At 37.3% G+C, this 16,565-nt stretch overlaps 1 protein-coding gene across 2 annotated transcripts in view; it reads right to left on the reverse strand.

Moving 5' to 3' along the window:
• Nucleotides 1-284: 284 nt before the first annotated feature.
• The window catches only part of DNAAF6 (dynein axonemal assembly factor 6), a 45,023-nt gene continuing 28,742 nt past the window's right edge, over nucleotides 285-16,565 (reverse strand). For both annotated transcript variants that reach the window (XM_081565367.1, XM_081565369.1), the window contains exons 6-7: nucleotides 5,694-5,779; nucleotides 285-484 (exon numbers count right to left, since the gene is read on the reverse strand). In XM_081565367.1, coding sequence (XP_081421493.1) covers nucleotides 355-484; nucleotides 5,694-5,779 — 216 coding nt within the window. In that variant the 3' untranslated portion in view covers nucleotides 285-354. The remainder of the gene's footprint in view (nucleotides 485-5,693; nucleotides 5,780-16,565) is intronic.

Consider the following 16,565-nt stretch of genomic DNA (forward strand, 5'->3'; position numbering starts at 1 on the left):
TATAATCAAATGGCTTAAGGCCTTTAGACTATTGAAGTAAGTGGACCAACCATTTCATTATCATATTTCAGTTATTTAATTGATATGTAGCAATCTAATTGGTTAACCTGTACATTCTATCCAGCTATCACTATAAAAATGGGATAGCTTACTAGTATGAGAAAACAGTATTTCCTACTAGATTAATGGAAATGACTGTAAATGATCAGAATAGCACTAGAATTGAATATAGGCCTTTTTTAGAAATATGTCAGAATAATGAAGAGAAGACAGAAAACATTAACTAACTTTTTCAAAGTTTTTTTATTTTTCAATCAGTGTTATTGGCCACTTTTCATCCTTGTCCATACTGTTTCAGAAGAAATTAATGAAATCCAACTCTCGTTTCATAGTCATGGTGACTTCGAGAGTCTCAGTATCAAGGACATAGAAGGCTTTGGCACTGCTGGAGTCCACAGGATGGGGAAGGGTTACCAGCAGCTTCCTGAAAAACAAAATAAAACCCTAGAATCAGTGAAATCAAGAAGACACCACTTTTAATGAAGGCAATGGGAAGCAATATATATCATCACAATGTTAGGAACCAAAAAACTAGACAGTATGAATACAGATCAAAAATATGCCTAATTAACACAAATAGTATACCATTTTTTTTGGCCCTAAAAATCCAAGCAGCGGTTTTGACCACCCCTCAATGCAGGAGACTTAAGTGACCCGGATTTGATCCCTGGGTTGGGAAGATCCCCTGGAAGAGGGCATGGCAACGCACTCCAGTATTCTTGCCTGGAGAATCCCATGGACAGAGGAGTCTGGCAGGCTACAGTCCATAGGGATACAAAGAGACAGACACGACTGAAGTGCCTTACAAGCAAGCAAGTTTTTTTTCTAAATTGACCTTGTTTTGCATTATATAAACATAGCCTCAGGCTATGTTTACTGGCATAGAAATAGAACCACTGCAACTTTAAGTTGTTTGGATAGATATGTTGCCAGTCATCCTTGTGTGTAGAAGAAATGTGACTGCCTGACAGAAATCTGAAATTCAAATAGTTCTGCAATAATTCTGCTAACACTACTTTAAACTGAGTCTCTACTCCAGGTGTAGTTATTGAAACTCAGGCCTGCGATGATTTCAATATCAAATCAATGAAAGTGCTTTCTTTGCTTGCCTCTGGTTCTTTCTACTTTACATTGACAGAAATTTCCTGTGAGAGACTGCTGAGTGTAGTTTGTGGTTTATGGCTCAGCTGCTGAATAGCTGTTTGCTTTAGACGCATGGCTGGGATGAGACAACCATAAATATGTCATAGTGGTATGAATCTGAATTATGCATGGGGTCAGCTCATGCTGGTATCTGAAGAAAATTAAATACATGAAGCACTTGTTACCTCACATTCTCAATAGAGAAGGCTTGAGGATTTCTATAAAAAGTGCACAGAAAAGCTCTTCTAGAAGGTATAAGATCCAAATCGGTAAAGGAATATGGTAATTTGGGTAATTTTTAGGGGGTACTTATTGAATACTTGTACAAAGAACTAGTACAAAATCCTTGAAAATTAATCTCCTCATTATTCATTTGCAAAGACCTAAATTCAGAAAACTGGGCTCATTAAAAGTATTTATCATACAGCTCTGGAACGTAAAGGAGAAGTTTTCTGTTACTTTTGTTCCATTCCAGATATTTGGGGGTAGGAGAAACAATTCTCTCTACTTGAAGTAATGAAATTGCAATGTATTTTAATTTACCCTGTAATATTTGGAATCTTAAAAAACAAGTGGGTGCAAAAACCATGTAGAGTCCATCTTTTTTTTTTTTTTTTTGACTGTACCATGAAGCTTGCAGGATCTTAGTTACCCGACCAGGGATTAAACTGGGCCCTTGGCAGTGAAAGTGCCAAGTTCTAACCACTAGACAACCAGGGAATTCCTGAGAGTCCATATTTTTAAAGTTGTTTACATTATAGGTTGTACTAGAGTTAGATTTGCTTCATCCCTTATTCTACAAATGATAATATATTCACTTTTAAAAGAAAGCAAAGCTCAGTGGTGACAGTTTCATTGCACTAAAATCAGCTGAAGAAGTTGCAATGATAATGTGCACTTCTCTGTCCAGAGAGCAATAAATTCAAAAAAAGACAGTTAGTGGCTATTGGAATGATCCATCCATCCCTGCATGTTTGTCTAGTCCTTAGTAGTAGCTTCACATATGAAAATTTTGAGTAGAAACTGTGTAACTTATTTAGGCTCTTAAAAGAAGGAAAGTATTATTTGTTGAGTGAATGAATAAATGAATGAAAAGCAAATGAAAGCAAAATGATATTTGATAACTAGTATAGATCAGTACTATAATAAAATATGAATGAACATTTAAACCCAATCTCTCTGCCTTTGCATTGAAAAATATTTGCTTTTTAAGAAGCTAAAGTTTAGTCACTGATCAAATGTTTATCCAGTGTTAAATGGATAACCAACAAGGTCCTACTGTGTAGCACAGGGAACTCTGCTCAATGTTATGTGGTAGCCTGGATGGGAGAGAAGTTTGGGGCAGAATGGATACATGCATATGTTTGGCTTAGTCCCTTTGCTGTCCACCTAAAACTATCACAACATTGTTAATTGGCTATACTCCAATATAAAATAAAAAGTAAAAAAAAAAGTCTATCCAGTGTTGCTTTTCTTTAGAAATTATTTAAATGCAAATAATAATATATGAAAGTAAAAACAAAAAATTATCTATACAGTGAATTCTAGTTTGGAGACTTACATGCTTACATTTATATTAGAGAATTCAAGTTGATGTTTCTTGCCAAGAGATTTAAATATACAACAACCTTGTTCTGTGCATATTCACATAATGCACTTTTTATTTTATGTAGTTTATGAATTACTTGATTTACATATCTGGGCTCAAAAAAGACATGGCCTTTTTAAGGTTTCCTGTTGGAGACATAACTATTTTCAAAGAAAGCAGAAACAGCTACTGAGCTGCAATTCACTATTCCATTTAGAAAACGTTTTTTTTAGGTGTTTATGTCTTTGAATATCAGTCAATTCAATCTAAATCAAAGGAGCACAGCAAAGATGAGATAATCTAAAGCAACACACAACCAGAAATTAACTCATATTTATCTTTAGAATGTGTTTTTATTATCACATTCAAGGAATTCATTGATGATATTCTTAGAATCCATCTTAAAAAATAATGAAAACCCATATGAAGATAAAGTCAGGAGATTCTGAGACATTATACAATTTCCCCTATCTTTCGTCCTTTCTATCTACCCTGTTGGGAATCTATATGCCAAAACAACCAGTTTTTTAAAATGAAGGATTCAGCAAACTTATTTTTCTTCATTCTATAATGCTAAAAATCTGGGGTTTATTCATATTTTAATGCAATTGACTATCAATAGATTGATATCTAGTCAGTTTAGTTAAAATAATTCTGCTCGTTTTCCCTTATAGGTACATGAGCATAATGTCCACTGTTATGCTTCTTGAAACCAGTAAGCACAGTGTTACAGGGTGTCAAAGTTAGAAACTAAAGAAAGTAGATGTGAATATCAGCAAACTCAAAGCAAGACACATTTCCAATAATACAAGTCCAGATAATAACAGGGCTCCAAAGAATGTTCAAGTTTTTAGGAAAAGTAATAAAAATTTTAATTCTTTCTTCTCTCTTCTATCTTAATTAATGACTTTTTTCTTAACAGACAGTACTTTTATGTGCTGAGCATTTAATATATAAGTACTAAATGATCTAGTCAAGGCTATGGTTTTTCTAGTAGTCATGTGTGGATGTGAGAGTTGGACAGTGAAGAAAGCTGAGCGCCGAAGAATTGATGCTTTTGAACTGTGGTGTTGGAGAAGACTCTTGAGAGTCCCTTGGACTGCAAGGAGATCCAACCAGTCAATCCTAAAGGAAATCAGTCCTGGGTGTTCATTGGAAGGACTGATGTTGAAGCTGAAACTCCAATACTTCGGCCACCTCATGCAAAGAGTTGACTCATTGGAAAAGACCCTGATGCTGGGAAGGATTGGGGGCAGGAGGAGAAGGGGACGACAGAGGATGAGATGGCTGGATGGTATCACTGACTCGATGGACATGAGTTTGGGTAAGCTCCGGGAGTTGGTGATGAACAGGGAGGCCTGGCATACTGCGATTCATGGGGTTGCAAGAGTCAGACACAACTGAGCAACTGAACTGAACTGAACTGTATTATCCAAATGACCTACTGCAGCCCACATTCTGTATGGAAAAATATCTCTGTGTGAGTCTTTCATTTAGTGGGCTTTGAAAGATATCTGGAATGACAGCATAGCCAGAGCAGCTGCCTAAAGATTGATGGAGACAGTGAGAACCACTACAGGAATGGAAATTAACTCTACAGTGTGTAGATATGTCTGTGCTTTTAACAAGTGCACAAATATCATGGAAGATTGACTGTTCATTTAACCAGCTTTCCTTGCAAAGGTTGTGTGGAAAGAGTAAATGTGTATATAGCATGTAATGAAAAAATTACTATACTCCTTGATGTCAATGGTGAGAATAAGGAATGTGATTTTCATAACATGAGACAATTTTTGAGTGAATACATTTTTAAAATTATATTAAGTAAGAAGAAAATATTTGATATGTATTCCTCTGTAGGTCATTTGTGGTTAAATTCCTCTATTGTAGAAATCAAGGTTAAGCTATGCATGTACATTGGTGTGTTTACACATAGAAGACTTTTGTAGCAGAAATCTAATTTTGTTATTTTCTCAAAGCCCTGTGATCAACAAAGGAGAACTATAGGTACTGATAATGGAAGGAAGATAATATGCTAGCATCTGACTGCTCCCCACACCCATTTTGAAATGTCTATGAGTTAACAGAGAAAAGACCACTGCAGTCAACCAAGTGTGCTAACTGTTATACATCCAGCTGAAAAGTGAACAAAGCAGTGAGATATTCAGATATTTTATCTAGCACATGCCAGGTTCTATCAATTCCTTCCTTATATAGTTAGTTTTGAGAGGCAGGGTTGATTTAGCTAGGTTTCAGGGTAAACATTTTATCAGAATTTTACCTTATATATTGTTTGGGGAACATGATTTGAACTTGTATAATAACAAGACTATTTTTGAAAATATCAAATGTTTAATTGAATTATTCCATTATCATCTGTATTAATTTAAAATGTATTCATGCAATTTGAGGATCCAGTGATAAACTAGCTGTTAGATTTTTGTTTTAAGTAATTGATAAGACTTTTCACTGATTTTTAGATGAATATAATCAAACAACCTTAGAGCCCCACAGTATCCAAAACGTTTCAAGATTGCTTCTTTCATGCCATTACTGTACCAAAATATCACACACAAGACTTACAACTTAAGAGATTTTCACCTCTAGCTATTTTTTCTCACAGATAAGCAAACTGTATCTGAATGTCAGGGATTATGTTTTGGTGGTATCAACCTACTCCAAATCTATGCATGCAAAGTGGTAAAAAAAAAATCTAGGTATTTATAAATATATTTATGTTTATATTACCCAGATCAAACATCTGAATGATTAACTGACTTTTTCACTTTTCTTCTGACTTTGGGGGTGATACAAAATAACTACATACACTTTTATGAAGGATATTGACTAAAGATTCATTAATATTATAACATTCATTATTCTAGCTCCAAGTTTTACTCACTTGTTAGGAGTACGGAGGTCAAGGATCGTCTCCTGAATGTCAGCTTTAATATCAGAAGGGTTGGTGTTTGGAAGTTTAATTTTCACCTGAAAAAGAAAATGAGAAGAAAAATACCTTTGTCTTGAAGAACAGTTTGAAGGGTCCAATAAAATAAGAGGAAATGAGAATTAAAATTTATTTAAATGCTGACTCTGTGCCAGACTCTGCTCTTATAACAATCTTGAGAAGCAGTGTTTATTACCTTCATTTTACAGATGGAGAAACCAAGATACAGAGAAGTTTAGTGAGTGAACCAAGGCAACCATCTGTAATTTGACTAAGATTATCTGCCTTCAAAGTTATTATTGAAACACTTTGGTTACATGCCAGTACCTTCATTGCTTGAAGGTGCATGCTAGTACACCTGCTAGAGCTGGGAACCTTCCACTGCCTTTTTATCACTGGGTACTTTGTATAAAAAATGGTTAGTTCTCATGTTGGGTGTGGGTTGGTGATGCTATGTTGTAGTCTTCTGGCATAAACTCCCATGCCACATTTCCTAGAGAAATGTAGGAGTCCAGAAAACTTGCTAACACAATAAAAGAGAAACAATAATATGACTGCTACTCAAAAAATGGGACTATTTATTGATTTAGTAAGATTTCACTCAAAACTGTCTTATCTCAATTACCACATGGCCCAGCAATTCAACTCCTGAGTATATATAAGTGTGTGTGTGTGTATTCAAGAGCATTAAAAACAACCACTCAAACAACAGTATGTACATAATGTCTTTGTTCAGGGTAGCATTATTCACAATAGCCAAAAGGTACAAAAAAACCCAAATGTGCATAAACTGATGAATGGATAAACAAAATGTAGTCTATCCCTACAGTGGAGTATTATTCAGCCATAAAATGGAATGAAGTACTATTACCTGAATGATCCTTGAAAACATTAAGCTAAAAAGTCACATATTGTAGGATTCTAGTTATCTGGAATATCCAGAATAGGCAAATCTATAGAGAATGAAAACAGATTGGTGGTTACTGGAGGGACTGGGGAAGGAAAAAAGAGGTGTGACAAAAGGATTTCCTTTTGGGTTTATGAAAATGCTCTGGAATTAGTGGTGATGGTTGTGCAACATTGTGAGCACACTACATGTCACTAATGGTAAATTGTATATTACGTGTATTTTATCACAATACAAAGTCTCATCTGTAACTCTAATCCATTCTCTTTTCAACAGAAGTTGATCTCTCTCTCTCTCTCGGCATATAGTTTCCATAAACAAGTTTAAGTTAAATCATGAAGTCTTCACTAACATGAGCTAGAACACTTGAAATACTGAACATCTGTTGAGTTCAGAGCTAGAATAGCAAGGATAAAAGCAATACATTATGAAGGAAATACATATCAAATAAATAGTGGGAAAAATCAGAATTTCTTACAAGAAGCTTAAAATAAGCAATAGTGTTTTCACAATATAAAGTATGTGAATAAATACATGCATGTGAGTTATATTTTACTTTATTAAATCTGTATATAAACAAACATTTGTAAATAGAACTCCAGTGGTCCTACCATCTAAATGTATCCTTTGGTTAGTATTTTCATTAAACAAAGAATTACCACCTAATTTATACTTTGAAAATTCAAATCTTCTAAAATAGAGATGCTTTTAATGAAAGAAACAGAACATTTCTCAAAGAAGTAGTTATAGGGGCTCTTTCTCGAATTAAATGAGCAGTCTATTGGACAGGAAAGATCAATTTTTACCACAATAACATTCAGATAGGATAGTCGGGTTGAGATGTTCTTTAGTTGCCAGATGACTCATTTCACTTGGACTCAGAAATACAAAATTTTTTCTTTAGTTTGAAATGTTTATATCTTTCAAGGTAAAAGATTATTTCCCCAGGGTTGAAATGACATTTGAGTTAAAAAAAATGACTTACATGAAATTTTGATACAACTTTTGGGTAGAAACTTCAAAGTGGTTCTTAAAATTGTTTGCAAGTCTAGTTAAGGGTAATTCAGAAACAACTCAGTAATTTTTCCTCTTGAGGAAATTAAAATTGTGTATTAAAATGGTTTCAGAGGAGAGACAGGAGAAAGAACAAATTAAGTGGAATGGTACACATTAATATCTCATAAAGTAGAAGATTCGATGAAGAGTCAACAGAAAGACTCCTCCTGAAACATGAATCAGACTTCTTCAAAAATACTTTTAATGAATACCTGGAAAACAGACATGGCTATTATTGACTTAGAACTGACTGTACCCAAGACCTAACGCATCCAGTATTAGTAAACACAGTATTTCACTGATCAAAGGAATTGATGTTCCTCTCTTTACATAGGATACAAATTGAATTCATTTCAAAGAAAAATTATTTTAATAGGTAACTAAGGAAAACTGATAAAAATTTCATTGGCAAACTTTCGACCTTTTGGGAGATCAACCTTTGGAGTCAAATTTGGGCTTGAATTCTGGTTCTGTCACCTAGTGTTAGGTTGGTGCAAAAGTAATTGCGGTTTCAAACTGAATTTCAAATCATTATAACTAGGCTCAAACACATCTTTATTAATAAAAGTATGGACCATTACAATCAACACATTTTTGCCAACAAGAAATAAGTTGGTTTAATCCTGTAGCATAAAAATCCATGTTTCGGGATTTGACGAACTCTTGGAAAACATTTTCTACATCCTACTGGTTGTGGAAGCATATTCCTTACAAAAACCTGTCAAGATGCTTGAAGAAGTAGTAGTCAGTTGGCAAGAAGTCAGGGGAATATGGCAGATGAGGCAAAACTTCATAGCCCAATTCGTTCAACTTTTGAAGTGCTGGTTGTGTGACATGTGGTCAGGCATTGCCGTGAAGAATTGGGCCCTTTCTGTTGACCAATGCCAGCTGCAGGTGCTGCAATTTTCAGTGCATCTCATTGATTTGCTCTGAGCATACTTCTCAGATGTAATGGTTTTGCCGGATTCAGAAAATGGTTTTGCCGGATTCAGAAAGATGGATCAGACTGGCAGCAGACCACCAGTGACCATGACCTTTTTTTGGTGGAAGTTTGGCTTTGGGAAGTGATTTGGAGCTTCTTCTTGGTCCAACCACTGAGCTGGTCATTGCCAGTTGTCATATAAAATTCACTTTTCATCACACGCCACAATCCGATCAAGAAATGGTTTGTTGTTGCAAAGAATAAGAGAAGATGACATGACAAAACGATTTTTTTAAAATTTTCAATCAGCTCATGAGACACCCACTTATCAAGCTTTTTCACCTTTCCAGTTTGGTTCAAATGCTCAACGACCATAGAATGGTTGACGTTGATTTCTTCGGCAACATCTTGTATAGTTGTTAGAGGATCAGCTTCAATGATCCTTTCAATTGGTGCTGTCAGCTTCTGAAGGCTGGCCGCTATGCTCCTCATCTTCAAGGCTCTCATTGCCTTTGCAAAACTTCTTGAACCACCACTGCACTGTACATTTATTAGCAGTTCCTGGGCCAGATGTGTTGTTCACATCGCAAGTTGTCTCTGCTGCTTTACGACTCATTTTGAACTCAAATAAGAAAATCGCTTGAATTTGCTTTTTGTCTAACATCATTTCCATAGTCCAACATTAATATAAAATAAACAGCAAGTAATAAGTAATTTCCCTGGGTCGAGAAGATTCCCTGGAGAAGGGCATGGCGAGCCATGCCAGTATTCTTGCTTGGAGAATCCCCACGGACAGAGGAGCCTAGTGAGCTGCAGTCCGTGTGGTCACAAAGAGTCAGACACGACCAAAGTGACTTAGCATGCATGCAAAGTCATTAGCAAAAAAAGCATAAAGTGAGAAATGCACATTGAAATGATGTACAACATAACCACATTTATTAAGAATGTATTTTAACATCAAACGGCAAATTTCAACAATGCAGAAACTGCAATTATGTTTGTACCAACCTAATAGTTACTGTTTATTAGTTATCTATTGTTGTATAACCAAAACCAATTATACCTCCTCCCTCCTTAATTTATGACTCAAAAACAACAATAAACATTTATTATCTTATATATATTCCATAGGTTAGGAATTCAGAAGTGGCTTAGTTAGGTAGTTCTGTCTTAGGCAGGGTCAATCATGAGTTTGTGTTCAAGATATTGGCTGAGCTGCAGATATCTGAAGGCTTTATTGGGGCTAGAGAATCTGCCTCCAAGATGACTCACTCACATATCTGATGGCAAGAGACCTCAGTGTTAAGGGAATCACTGACCAAAACAACCTACACTGGCTAGGCACCACAGTAACCATGTGTATGAGTTATCTTACAACAGGAGGTCCTGGTAAAGAATTTGGAACTACAAGCTACCACCAACAGGAAGAATTCAGGAAAGGTCAAAAGGAGAGAGGATATGCTAGCTCATTCACCATCCTCCCAGAATCTTTCTCACTGGAATCCATCTCAGCTGAGTGATACACCATTAGGAAGGACCCTGAGTCAGAATGATTGGCCAGAGACAACCCAGAAACTAACTCCATTACTATAAACTGGAGACTGTGAGCCATGTGGCAGAGAAGTTCTTCTATGTTCCCTTACCCTGCTATTCTCCACCCAGGCACCCCCTCCCAACAGTCTCCTGCTTTGTCAGCATGTGTGTCTCTTCAGATAATTCATTTCCAAGTGTTAAACAAGAGCCCACTCTCGGGCCCTTGAAGGGGTTCCCCTTCCTGCAACATCAGTTCTTCACCACATGGACTTCTCAACAGGACTTAGGGCCCTGACTGTCCTTATGACACAACAGCTGTCTTCTCCCCTGAGTGAATGATTCAAAAGTGTGAGACAGAAGGCATGCCTTTTTCAGAAATGTAGCCTCAGAAATTGGATACTTTCATTTCTATAATATCCTAGTGGTTATACAGGTCAGCCCCATTCAATGTGAGAGTGGAATACACAAAGGGAAGAATATCAGAAGGTGAGACTCATTGTGGGCCATCTCAAAGCCTGACTACCGCTGTACCCAACACTAACTTCAGTTTACACTTCTGCCTTGCAGCCATGTGAATAAAACAGGAAAAGAGTCCACTAATTTAAAGTTTGTGAGATTCCTTCTTTCCACTTTCAGCTTGTTTTCAGGTGAGTAGTCAAAACTACTTCTTCAATCTCTCTCTTTTTTTTTTATAAATTTATTTATTTTATTTGGGGGCTAATTACTTTACAATATTGTAATAGTTTTTGCCATACATTGACATGAATCAGCCATGGGTTTACATGTGTTCCCCTTCCTGGACCCCCCTCCCACCTCCCTCCCCATCCCATCCCTCTGGGTCATCCCATTGCCCTGGCCCTGAGCCCTTGTCTCATGCATCGAACATGGAATGGTGTTCTGTTTCACATACGATAATATACATGTTTCAATGCTATTCTCCCAGAACGTCCCACCCTCACCTTCTCCCTCAGAGTCCATAAAATTGTTCCATGCATCTGTGTCTCTTATTCTGTCTCGCATATAGGGTTATCGTTACCATCTTTCAAATTCCACATATATGCATTAGTATACTGTATTGTTGTTTTTCTTTCTGGCTTACTTCACTCTGTATAATGGGCTCCAGTTTCATCCATCTCAGTAGAACCGATTCAAATGTATTTTTTTTAATGGCTGAGTAATATTCCATTGTGTATATGTACCACAGCTTCCTTATCCATTCGTCTGCTGATGGACATCTAGGTTGCTTCCATGTCCTGGCTATTGTAAACAGTGCTGCGATGAACATTGGGGTACACGCGTCTCTTTCAATTCTGGTTTCCTCGGTGTGTATGCCCAGCAGTGGGATTGCTGGGTCATATGGCAGTTCTATTCCCAGTTTTTTAAGGAATCTCCACACTGTTCTCCATAGTGGCTGTACTAGTTTGCATTCCCACCAACAGTGTAAGAGGGTTCCCTTTTCTCCACACCCTCTCCAGCATTTATTGCTTGTAGACTTTTGCTTGTAAAGAGTTATTGCTTTATTTGCTTGTAAAGACTTATTGCTTGTAAAGAGAATTCAATCTCTTTAGGAATTCACTTTGAGGCTTTCCTGGAAATGGGTAAATGTAGGTCAAATTGCTTACCAATTGTTTTCACTGTCATTCATTTATTCTCCCCTATGTGTTGTAACAGAGCTAGCTTAATATGCCAAAGCTTTTGGGAGTGGGGTTATTAATGTGAGATTCTCATTTTGAGTTTTAAATGTCCTCTTTATTGTCTTGTTCTTATATTAGATTTATATGACAAGATGGTTCTTAAAGACAGTATATTCCTATAATCTGTAAGTGATTAATATAGACATTCCAGGTCCTCTGATAAGTGTCTTTGATCATATTCTAAGTTGTTTGAAAATCAAAATGAGAAAGTCAAATAGCAAGTGTTTGTTAGAAATCAACCATTTTAGGCTTTCTCCTGAACTGTCACTTCCTGAATGCCAGAACAGAAGAATAAGTGATACATACCTTATACATGTGACTTGACTAGTCTATGCGATCTACTGAAATTTTAGTGAAGCTTAATATATACAGAAAAATTTGAAACACAGCAACTACCTCCAGTATATTTGATTCTCGAGAAAGAAGTTAAGACTATATGAGTCTCCAATTGAAACATAAAAATATTAGGAAATTTTGATTAACAGAAAAGTTTGGTTGAGTCTCATTTTGAATTGCTTCAGTGATTTAACTTCCCATTGTTTACCTGTGAAAACACATGTGACATATTTTTTTCCAGTGCAGCCATAGTATTTTATAAAAACTCTCAGGAGCAATGATAATCTATAGGAAAATGAAAAAAAATTAAAGATGATAGATCCCCCTACCTTGAAATTGTATAAATATTTACCTCTGGAGAATAAAAATATGGAGGTATATGTTCTCAAAAACTAAGATATGAAACCAACAGATATCTTTTAAAAGTAATGGATACATTGTCTATAACATTCCAGTACCATATGGCCATGTCTGTTTTGTAAGATCGTGAGCATGATTCCTCTCCTCTCACAGAAGTCCAGAGTAAGCCCAGCTCATTCTGGAGTAAGAACACTCATCTAGAGGACCTTCATACTTCTATTGGTACCCACATTTATCCCCAAACACAGCCTCACTGCCATTATCTGTTTTGAGACTGTTGGAACTAAATTCATTATAGTAGTTTTTATCTCTATTTGCCAATAAACGCAGGAAGCCTCAGATTTCTAAGTCTTTTCTTATCACCTAATAATTACCATCTGGTCTTCCTAGCTTCTATTTTGTTTCCATTTCCTACCCCTTAGCAACTCATGAAACCCTTCCGTTAGATCTTCTGGAACAAATAGTACAACATCCCTTATCTCATAAGCCTCTCTGAATATTCTCTGGAATTTTTCTTAGTTTAACTGAAATCTGGATCCCCTTGATGACACCGATTCCCTTATAGTCTTCTCAATTTGTGCCTGTCTTTATTTTCCCTCCCAATTCCCTTATATCATTAGGCCTGCCCCTGCTTCCTTCCATCTTTTTAAAAATAAATCTCATATCTTCATACTATACCACCAATTACCCTCCTTGTTGGCACCATCTACCAATTCCTGAGTCAGATGTCCTACACCTATTTCTCTAAGAATAGTTCTTTGTTCTCTATTGATATTTCTAACATTAACTGGTATCTTAAACATTGGTGATTTAAATATCTGCTTAGAAAACTTTTCCAGCATCCTAGCCTCACTTCCTGATGGGGTGAGATGCCTTCAAGTCTTTGCACAAATTCCCTTCTCAGTAAGGTCTTCCCTGATCACAGTATTTAAAACTGAAGACACTACCTACCCTAATACACCCTATCACTTCCCCTTGCTCTTTCCCCTTCATAGCATTAATCACCTTCCAGTGCACAATATAATTTATGCATTTATTTTGCTTATTTAACTCTCCCACTGAAAGTATGCTTTGTGTTTTGTTTATTACTATGGGATCCCAATGCTTAGAAGAGTACCTGGAACATCATAGGTAATCAATAAATATCTGTTGAGTAAATGAATAAATGAATTTATGCAAAGATGCTTCAATATTAAGAAACAGAATTTACCAATAGATCAAAAATAAAAATATTATAGATCTCCATAAACATTAAAAAGGCATTTGATCAATCAGCATAGATGAACAGGTTCTTAACACACAACACAAAAGTTAGTATCAGGGTGAATGAGGAAGCATCAGAAATATTCTAAGGGGAGAAATAAGAAACAAAACCATTATTTACTACTATTATGTAACATACTTCTGGAGGTACTAACTCATGTGATTCAACAGGAAAGAATTAGGAGGTAAAATTATCATTATCTGAAGGAAGAGCGGCAATGGCTGCGTGGCACTGGAGCGACTGTGAGGAGATACCCCAAGCCAAGGGCAGAGAAGCCCCAACAAGAGGGTAGGGGCTGGAGCGACTTTGAGGATCTCCAAGGGCAAAGGAGAAGGCTCAGCAAGACGGTAGGAGGGGCGAAATAGTGTTTAGAATCAAACCCCATACCCGCCAGAGATGCTCAGAGGGCTCAAACAAACCTTGTGCGCACCAGGACAAAGAGACACCACAGAGACCAAGACAGAACTGTGTTTGAGTGTCTCCTGTGGAGGTATGGGTCAGCAGTGGACTGCCACAGGGGCAGGGGCTCTGGGTGCAGCAGACTTGGGCTGGGTGCAGCTGACTTGGGTATGGCATAAGCCCTCTTGGAGGAGGTCGCCATTAACCCCACCATAGAGCTGCCAGAACTTACACAGGACTGAGGACACAGACTCTTGGAGGGCACAAACAGAACCTTGTGTGCACCAGGACCCAAGAGGAAGGAGCAGTGACCCCAGAAGAGACTGACTCAGACTTGCCTGTGATTGTCCAGGAGTCTCTGGTGGAGGTGTGGGTTGGCAGTGGCCTGCTGCAGGGCTGGGGGCACTGAATGTAGCAGTGCGTGCATGGGACCTATTGAAGGAGGTCACCATTATCTTCATTACCTCCAACATAGTTTGGTCCCAGGTAAATAGCATTGAGGGAACACAGCTCCACCCATCAACAAAAAATTGGATTAAAGATTTACTGAGCATGGCCCCACCCATCAGAACAAGACCCAGTTTCCCCCTCAGTCAGTCTCTCCCATCAGGAAGCTTCCATAAATCTCTTATCATTCTCCATCAGAGGGCAGAGAGACTAAAAACCACAACCAGAGAAAACTAAACAAACTGATCACATGGAACATAGCCTTGTCTAATTCAATTAAACTATGAGCCATGCCATGTAGGGCCACCCAAGACGGACGGGTCATGGTAGATATTTCTGAGAAAACATGGTCCCCTGGAGAAGGGAATGGGAAACCACTTCAGTATTCTTGCCTGGAGAACCCCATGAACAGTATGAAAAGGCAAAAAAGACAGGACACTGAAACATGAACACACCAGGTTGACAGGTGCCCATTATGCACTGGAGAAGAGTGGAGAAATAACTCCAGAAAGAATGAAGAGACGGAGCCAAAGCAAAAACAACACCCAGTTGTGGAAGTGGCTTGTGATAGAAGTAAAGTCCGATGCTGTAAAGAGCAATATTGCATAGGAACCTGAAATGTTAGCTCCATGAATCAAGGCAAATTGGAAGTGGTCTGACAAGAGATGGCAAGAGTGAACGTTGACATTTTAGGAATCAGTGAACTAAAATAGACTGGAATGGGTGAATTTAACACAGATGACCATTACATCTACTACTGTGGGCAAGAATCCCTTAGAAGAAATGTAGTAGCCATCATAGTCACCAAAAGTCTGAAATGCAGTATTTGGATGCAATCTCAAAAATGACAGGATGATCTCTGTTCATTTCCAAGGCAAACCATTCAATATCACAGTAATCCAAGTCTATACCCTGACCAGTAATGCTGAAGAAGCTGAAGTTGAACAATTCTATGAAGACCTACAAGATGTTCTAGAACTAACACCAAAAAAAGATGTCCTTTTCATCATAGGGGACTGGAATGCAAAAGTAGGAAGTCAAGAGATACCTGGAACAACAGGCAAATTTGGCCTTGGAGTAAAGAATGAAGCAGGGCTAATAGAGTTTTGCCAAGAGCAAACACCCTCTTTGTCATAGCAAACACCCTCTTTGTCATAGCAAACACCCTCTTCTAACAACAGAAGAGAAGACTCTACACATGGACATCACCAGATGGTTAATACCAAAATCAAATTAATTATATTCTTTATAGCCAAAGATGGAGAAGGTCTATACAGTCAGCAAAAAAAAAAAAAAAAAAAAAAAGAAGACTGGGAGCTGACTGTGGCTCAGATCATGAATTCCTTATTGCCAAATTCAGACTTAAATTGAAGAAAGTAGGGAAAACCACTAGACCATTCAGGTATGACCTAAATCAAATCCCTTATGATTATACAGTGGAACTGAGAAATAGATTCAAGGGATTAGATCTGATAGGCAAAGTACCTGAAGAACTATGGATGAAGGTTCGTGACATTGTACAGGAGTCAGGGATCAAGACCATCCCCAAGGAAAAGAAATGCAAAAAGGCAGAATGATTGTCTGAGGAGGCCTTAAAAAAATAGCTGAGAAAAGAAGAGAAGCTAAAGGCAAAAGAGAAAAGGAAAGATATACCCATTTGAATTGAGAGTTCCAAAGAATAGCAAGGAGAGATAAGAAAACCTTCCTCAGTGATCAATGCAAAGAAATAAAGGAAAACAATAGAATGGGAAAGACTAGAGAGCTCTTCAAGAAAATTAGAGGTACCAAGAGAATATTTCATTCAAAGATGGCCTCGATAAAGGACAGAAACGGTATGGACCTAACAGAAGCAGAAGATATTAAGAAGAGGTGGAAAGAATACACAGAACAACTATACAGAAAAGATCTT

This window comes from Giraffa tippelskirchi, chromosome X (assembly GCF_054371585.1).
Source record: "Giraffa tippelskirchi isolate mGirTip1 chromosome X, T2T-mGirTip1v1.2.pri, whole genome shotgun sequence".
Taxonomy (NCBI): domain Eukaryota; kingdom Metazoa; phylum Chordata; class Mammalia; order Artiodactyla; family Giraffidae; genus Giraffa; species Giraffa tippelskirchi.